This window comes from Zea mays, chromosome 3 (assembly GCF_902167145.1).
Source record: "Zea mays cultivar B73 chromosome 3, Zm-B73-REFERENCE-NAM-5.0, whole genome shotgun sequence".
In the NCBI taxonomy this organism is placed as follows: Eukaryota; Viridiplantae; Streptophyta; class Magnoliopsida; order Poales; family Poaceae; genus Zea; species Zea mays.
This window is the reverse complement of record NC_050098.1, coordinates 171,116,419-171,122,292: the sequence shown is the minus strand read 5'-3', so window position 1 is coordinate 171,122,292 and position 5,874 is coordinate 171,116,419. Positions and strand designations below refer to the sequence as shown.

Sequence of the window (5,874 nt, the reverse complement as noted above, 5' to 3'; positions counted from 1 at the left end):
CTTCGCGATTGTGAACGCACGCACACGCTGCAAGCATGTCGGCTGGCCTGGCACGCACATGACCGTCTCCTGCGGCTGACTTGGCGCCCAGGTCTCGGTCCACCTGTAACCCCCGCCGCATCTTCCGTCTTCCCTGTGTTGTCCATCTCGGGTGGGCCCCACGCCCGAAACCGGTGCGTGCACCCGCCCATCCACGAACGACCATGAGACCTCTGATCCATCCCCCCTGGCCCTGCCCCCCGGACGCCGCGCTCAAAAGCAGCAGCGCACGCACCACCACCACCACCGCACCACCATCCGCCTCGCTCGCACTGACAGACAGGCAGGCAGAGAGAGAGAGAGAGCGCGAGCCGGATTGATTGCCGAGGGCAGAGCAGCGGCAGAGGGAGCAGCAACAGCAACAGTCCACGACCGATCGCCCGGCCCGCGCGCAGGCAGGCAGCAGCCATGAACCACCTGACGCCGGCGCTCCACGGGGCGATGCGGCCGCCCTCGGCGCAGGGGCAGGGGCTGGCCCGGTACGGCTCCGCGCCGGGCTCGCTCCTGGCCGCCATCGCCGACTCCGTCACCCGCGGCGACCCCGCGCCGCCGCCGCCGCCCGTGAGCCGGTTCTACTCCGCCGAGTCCTCGGGGCTCACCTCCTGCGACTCCAGCTGCCGCACCGACTGCGGACGCCCGCCCCTCGAGCGGGCGTACGGCGGCTCCGGCGAGATCCGCGTGCCGCCGCCGCTGCAGCAGCAGCAGCACCACCTGCTGGCTCCCCCCGCGGCCTCCCCGCTGTTCCGCCACAGCAGCTCCCCCGCCGGGCTGCTCTCCCGCCTCATGACCGACCCGCACGGTGCGTATGCTCTCTCTCTCTCTCCCTTGCGTAAGCGTAACTCCATCCAGCTTGCGCTTGCTGGGGTACGTGTCTCGGTCGTCGTTTTCCGGCTTTGCCGTGATTAGGGAGGCAGGCTAGGAGCACGTTGAATTCGAACCCAAGGTAGGAGTAACAGTAACAGTAACTAAACTGCTAGAGTAAATGGCGGTAGCTGTAATCACTGCGCTTTCGGCTTCAGCTAAGCTAGAATAATACTAGAGTAAATTAGCATAACGTTGGTCTCGCTGATTTGGTTGGTTGGCATGTGCCCGGCGGCCGTTGTATAGAATAATACTCCTCTCCAGCTCCAGCTCCAGCTCCAGCTCCGAACGAGACGCGAAGTCGATCACCCACCCACCGGCGCACATGTCCAGCGTTCTCGGCTCTCATTAACAATGCTTCCCTAGCTCCCTTGGTAGTGAATCCGTGCCGCAACATCGTTCGTCGCACAGTAGTACGCAAGCGCAGTGCAAATGCAACGCACCTTGCCGAAGAATCCTATCGCGACCACAGTATGAAATTAACGTAAACAAATACACGCGGATTGGTCCCGTCCCCTCCATTGTCTGCTCTTTCGGTTTTCGGAAAGGCGGCCTATATGCTGCCGACCTAGGTGACGTGAGGGCGACCGTTCCTGGCCGTCCCGCTGCGAATCCGGCTGTAGCTACGGCGAACCTGCTGGGGGCTGGGCAGCGCTTGTCAGCAGCACTCACCAGCCGTTCATCCAACTACTTTCTAGCTAGAACGCGATAAAGAAGAAAAATCATCGATGGTACAATGTTCTTGTTTTTCTTAAAATGAAAAAAAGGAAGAAAGCGTGAAAAAAAGGAACGATACTACTAAAATAAATATACCAAAAGAATGCCTTTTACCTCAAGCTCGACGAACAGTCGCTGACATGCGGGCACGGGTCAGCTATAGTCTACCTGTTTGACGTGTGTTCGACGATCTTCCGGATGCGCCCACTGCAGGAATGGCGGCGAGCGGAGGAGCGATGGGGAGCTACACGCAGGCGGGCAGCGACGCCGCGCTGGGCCCCGGCCACGGCCACGGCCACGCGCAGCTCAGCTCGCAGTGGAGCTTCTCCAGGCAGGACCTGCCGCAGATCTCGGAGATGGGGATGATACCGGCCGACATCGGGGAGAGCATCGTGGGCGCCGGCGGGTGCAACAGCTCCAGCGACGCCGCGCAGTCCTCCTCCTACCTCTCCAGGACCTTCTCCGTCGGCTCCTGGGACGACACCAACTCCATCATGTTCTCGTCTGCCCCCTGCAAGAAGCCCAAGGTGGACCCCGCCGCCGGCGCCGACGACATGGTCACCAACTTCAGCACCATTGACCCGCAGGTCAGCGCGCGCCGCTTTCCGTGCCTAGCTCTGGCCTTACTTTGCCGCTCCCCGGCGTCATGCATCATCGACGGCGTGGTTCCATGCTGACGGGAGTGAGCTGTTTTTTTTTTGGCCTTGCTGTATGTATGTCCAGTTCGGCCTGTCCAACTCGTCCCTGGAGCTGCCCGGCATGGACGACTACCTGCAGCTGCAGCAGGACTCCGTCGCCTGCAGAGTGCGTGCGAGGCGTGGCTGCGCGACTCACCCACGGAGCATTGCCGAGAGGGTCAGTTCATCTACTCGATCCTTCGGTCCTTCCCAAACGATTCGCTAAAAAAAAGCACGGCGCAATATATGGTGCCACACTCTGCCAGCTTTGATGCTAGCTGGATGTCAGCACAGAAACCAATTTCGTTTTCCTTGTTCGCTGGCGTACGTTCAGGAAAGAAGGACGAGGATCAGCAAGAGGCTGAAGAAGCTGCAAGACCTCGTGCCCAACATGGACAAGGTAAGCTGAGCTTAAGATCTGCAATGAGCCATAGCCATTCATTATCGTCATCCGTAGATTTTTCCCGTGCGGGATTGCTGAACAACCTGTTCTCGTTGTTGTTCGTTGCCATCGCCCATTTTCGTCAGCGTGTTTATTGGTGTTTCTCGTGAACACGCAGCAAACGAATACGTCGGACATGTTGGACCTTGCTGTGGAGTACATCAAAGAGCTCAAGGACCAAGTTGAGGTACGTACGTATCGCTTGGTGTGCAAACAAAAAATATATATATATTTGTGACTTGAGTCTTTATCTCGACATGCCTACAAACAAAAATACACTATCTCTTACCATGCCTAAAAAAACATGGATCCTTGCAGAAGCTAAAACACGACCAAGCAAACTGCTGTTGCCTAGGCAACAAGAGCTGCTGCTGATGCTGGAGAAGCAGACGGAGGAGGGTTTTTACGCCGTAACAATGTGACTGTTAAACCAGAGCTGTTGCTTCAGGAGACCAGGCCGCGGGCAGAAGTGCGTGACATGTGGAGCGGCTTCCATGACTCAGCTTCCTCTTTTCTTGGTTGTTCCACGGACTAGCGACCGGGGTGCCAACGGCTTGAAGACTAGGAGATAACAAGTAGGACGATGTTGTAATTTAGTTACCGCGACGCGGTGGCTCTGGCTTTCGTGTAAAGAAGTCCTCCCTTTCAACGCGACTGGGATTGTTGTTGCTGGTAAAATTGTTGTAGGAATATCATCTGTGCTCCATTTTTCATCGAGCTCATCTTTTTTTTTGTGTGTCACTGGATTTTGACAAGACCGTAACTCAGAAACCGAGCACTGACCGAGCGTTCATGCCACCCCATACGAAGTCCAAGAGAATTTTAGTATGACAACTTGAGCATTATTCAGCTTTTTTTTTTCTATGCAGCATTCTTGTTGAGCAAAAACGATCGAAGAAACTTTACACGGTCGGTCACTCGATGCTGGGCATGGTACCAGGTAGTAGCTCAACTGATTTTCTGACTCGGGTGACGAGTTTTTTTTGTGTGTGTGTGTGTGTTTATTTATACATCAAACGTTGAAGAACAGAAAAGGCTGGTACAGTCAAAGCCGCCAGGCATAGTTTCGTATTGGCTATACGGCTGTGTGGAACTGGAGTAAAAAAATAGCGTCGTCAAATCTTGAGCTGCTCGCAGTTACGCAGCTGTCCTGTAGAAGAAGCTTAGGCAGCGCAGCCCCCGGTGACCTACACACCTCGCCTGCAGATTCCACAGGGCCAGGGGAGGGGGGTGTGTTACTGGTTCCGAGCTAGATGAGAGCACTGAAGCCAAAAGAGCAATCTAGTAGTGCAAAAAAGCCTGCCTATTGTCGGATTCTGTTCAGTGCAGAATACTTACAGTCTCGATGATTGTGTTCTTACGAGAGATGGCTGGAGTGCGTCGTAGTGCCCGTAGCCGTCGTAGAGAACGCGGACTGGATCGTCCTTTCCGTATTCCTGGCCGTATTCCGCTATGATCCTTGGGCCGTCGGAGCTGCCCGTATACATGTAGACGGTGATGGGCATCCTGCAACGCAGCGTTTTCTCAGTCTCAGTCCTCGCTGACCAAAGTGACCATAACGATGTGTACAAAAGAAAAGGGTTACACTTAGCACGGACAGGTTGGCCACCATACCGACCTGAGAACGTGGGAACACATGAACAGCTCAGGTTCCCCTCCCCAAGCATGAGGCTTTCTCATCTGTCTCACATAACTCTCAAAGCTGCCTTCAAGGAACCTAAGATTGGAAAGGAGTTAATAAGACATAGTCGTCTTTGTATATTGGGAGCTGGAGCATGTTCTTTTGACATTAGATCTTTATTAAGGATGGAAGGACATCTATCAACAAATTAAATGTGTAAAGTTGCTGTATGGGAATATATAGTCTGTATGCAGAAACAGATAGTACGTCCATGGAAACTAATAATACATATATCATAAAAGCAGTAATGGAAAGAGGATGGAACCATTCGGTGTCTCCTCTTCGCTTGACGAACTCATCAGCTACCTGGAACAGATCAACGGCAGGTTATTAGCACCAACAAAGACGGTGAGATTATTCCATTCTGTCGAGATGCACGGAACAAGGACGCGCTTAGTAATAATCAAGAAGCCCAGGTGTAACGGACACTCACTTTGGCTCGGAGCTCGTCGGCCAGTTCCTTCTGGGCGCTGTCGCTGGGCGCATGCTTTCCTCTCCTCAGGCAGGCGCCGTAGGCGACGGACCTGAACAGGCATCGACCGTCCCCTGTGATTCCTGCAGTTAAACGTGAGGGGCGGCGTCAGTGAAATTGATAACGCGTGTTCTGTCGACCAGAAAGAACCTCTCGATGATGAACACCTCCATGGGAGCCATCAGATGTATGGCGTTGCCCGCACATAAAGAAAACATGCAGTGTTGCTTTCGGCTTATAAGATTGGTAGCGTGGATTGTTAGGAGGAGATTATATTATCTGGTTTCTGATTTTAGCAAAGGATCTCTGAAGGTGCAGCTTTAGAACTGCTACCATAGTACCATTATATACAGACATGCATACGAAAGCAGAAGGATGTGGTGGAATTAGAAAAGGCATCTTGCTGCTACGCCATTGGTAGCTTATCATTGTTACGGTGTCTTTTTGTATGATGCAGGCACTTTTATTCCCGATCGCGTCCAAGACCAAACCATCTCTGATAAACAAGCCAGGAACCGCTACTAGAAGGAGCAAGGAATCACCCTGCCTGCCTTTCGATCGCCGATCGCCACCAGAAGAAAATTAAAAGAAGCCCATCTTTTTTACCGCTGCTAGAAACGGACGGCGTTTGGAACGTACTGATGGAGCGCAGGGGGCGGAGCTCCCGATCCGACATCCGCCGGTGCAGGGCGCCGGTGGCGACCGTCGTCTCCTCCTGCCCCTGCCGCTGCCGGGGGTGGAAGCAGGAGGGCGCAGCGAGCACGGAAGGAGGAGCTGCAAAATGGGATGGGATGGAATGGAATGTAAAACAAAGCGGGGCAGGGCAGGGCAGGGCAGAGGGGAGGGGAGGACGTGAGGCTGGAATTGGAATTGGAATTGGATTCCCTCGCGGCCGCTTGCACGCCTTTTCCGCGGCCTCTTTCGCTCTTCCGAACTTTTTTCTACCGCTCGCTCGGTTGAGTGGAGACAGTGGAGGTGGAGCCGT

At 54.5% G+C, this 5,874-nt stretch overlaps 2 protein-coding genes across 3 annotated transcripts; one reads left to right on the top strand and one right to left on the bottom strand.

The window, feature by feature from the left end:
- Window positions 1-245: 245 nt before the first annotated feature.
- LOC100284495 (uncharacterized) lies at window positions 246-3,465 on the top strand. Of its 2 annotated transcripts, none has more exons than XR_004856947.1 (6): window positions 246-838; window positions 1,831-2,204; window positions 2,341-2,472; window positions 2,629-2,694; window positions 2,823-2,923; window positions 3,055-3,449. XR_004856947.1 is itself a non-coding variant. In NM_001345857.1 (6 exons), exons 1-6 carry the CDS (start codon window positions 448-450, stop codon window positions 3,109-3,111), a joined length of 1,089 nt encoding a protein of 362 aa, NP_001332786.1. In that variant the 5' UTR covers window positions 246-447; the 3' UTR covers window positions 3,112-3,465. The 2 variants fall into 2 exon arrangements, 1 of the variants encoding a protein (NP_001332786.1); NM_001345857.1 differs by having other exon boundaries at window positions 2,855-2,923; window positions 3,055-3,465.
- A 258-nt stretch (window positions 3,466-3,723) lies between these two features.
- LOC100275661 (uncharacterized) lies at window positions 3,724-5,643 on the bottom strand. Its single transcript, NM_001149696.2, has 6 exons — window positions 5,529-5,643; window positions 4,851-4,972; window positions 4,683-4,723; window positions 4,355-4,453; window positions 4,075-4,242; window positions 3,724-3,936 (listed from the first exon to the last, which is right to left on the bottom strand). Exons 1-6 carry the CDS (start codon window positions 5,563-5,565, stop codon window positions 3,924-3,926), a joined length of 480 nt encoding a protein of 159 aa, NP_001143168.1. The 5' UTR covers window positions 5,566-5,643; the 3' UTR covers window positions 3,724-3,923.
- Between the last annotated feature and the right edge of the window lie 231 nt (window positions 5,644-5,874).

Excerpts from the sequence above, each read along its gene's own strand:
- LOC100284495 (NM_001345857.1), top strand. The coding sequence starts at position 448 with ATGAACCACCTGACGCCGGCGCTCCACGGGGCGATGCGGCCGCCCTCG. Across the intron at positions 2,205-2,340 it reads TCAGCACCATTGACCCGCAG|TTCGGCCTGTCCAACTCGTC; the intron begins GTCAGCGCGCGC and ends ATGTATGTCCAG. Across the intron at positions 2,695-2,854 it reads TCGTGCCCAACATGGACAAG|CAAACGAATACGTCGGACAT; the intron begins GTAAGCTGAGCT and ends GTGAACACGCAG.
- LOC100275661 (NM_001149696.2), bottom strand. The coding sequence starts at position 5,565 with ATGTCGGATCGGGAGCTCCGCCCCCTGCGCTCCATCA. Across the intron at positions 4,724-4,850 it reads CCGACGAGCTCCGAGCCAAA|GTAGCTGATGAGTTCGTCAA; the intron begins GTGAGTGTCCGT and ends GATCTGTTCCAG. Across the intron at positions 4,454-4,682 it reads CGAAGAGGAGACACCGAATG|GTTCCTTGAAGGCAGCTTTG; the intron begins GTTCCATCCTCT and ends TTCCAATCTTAG.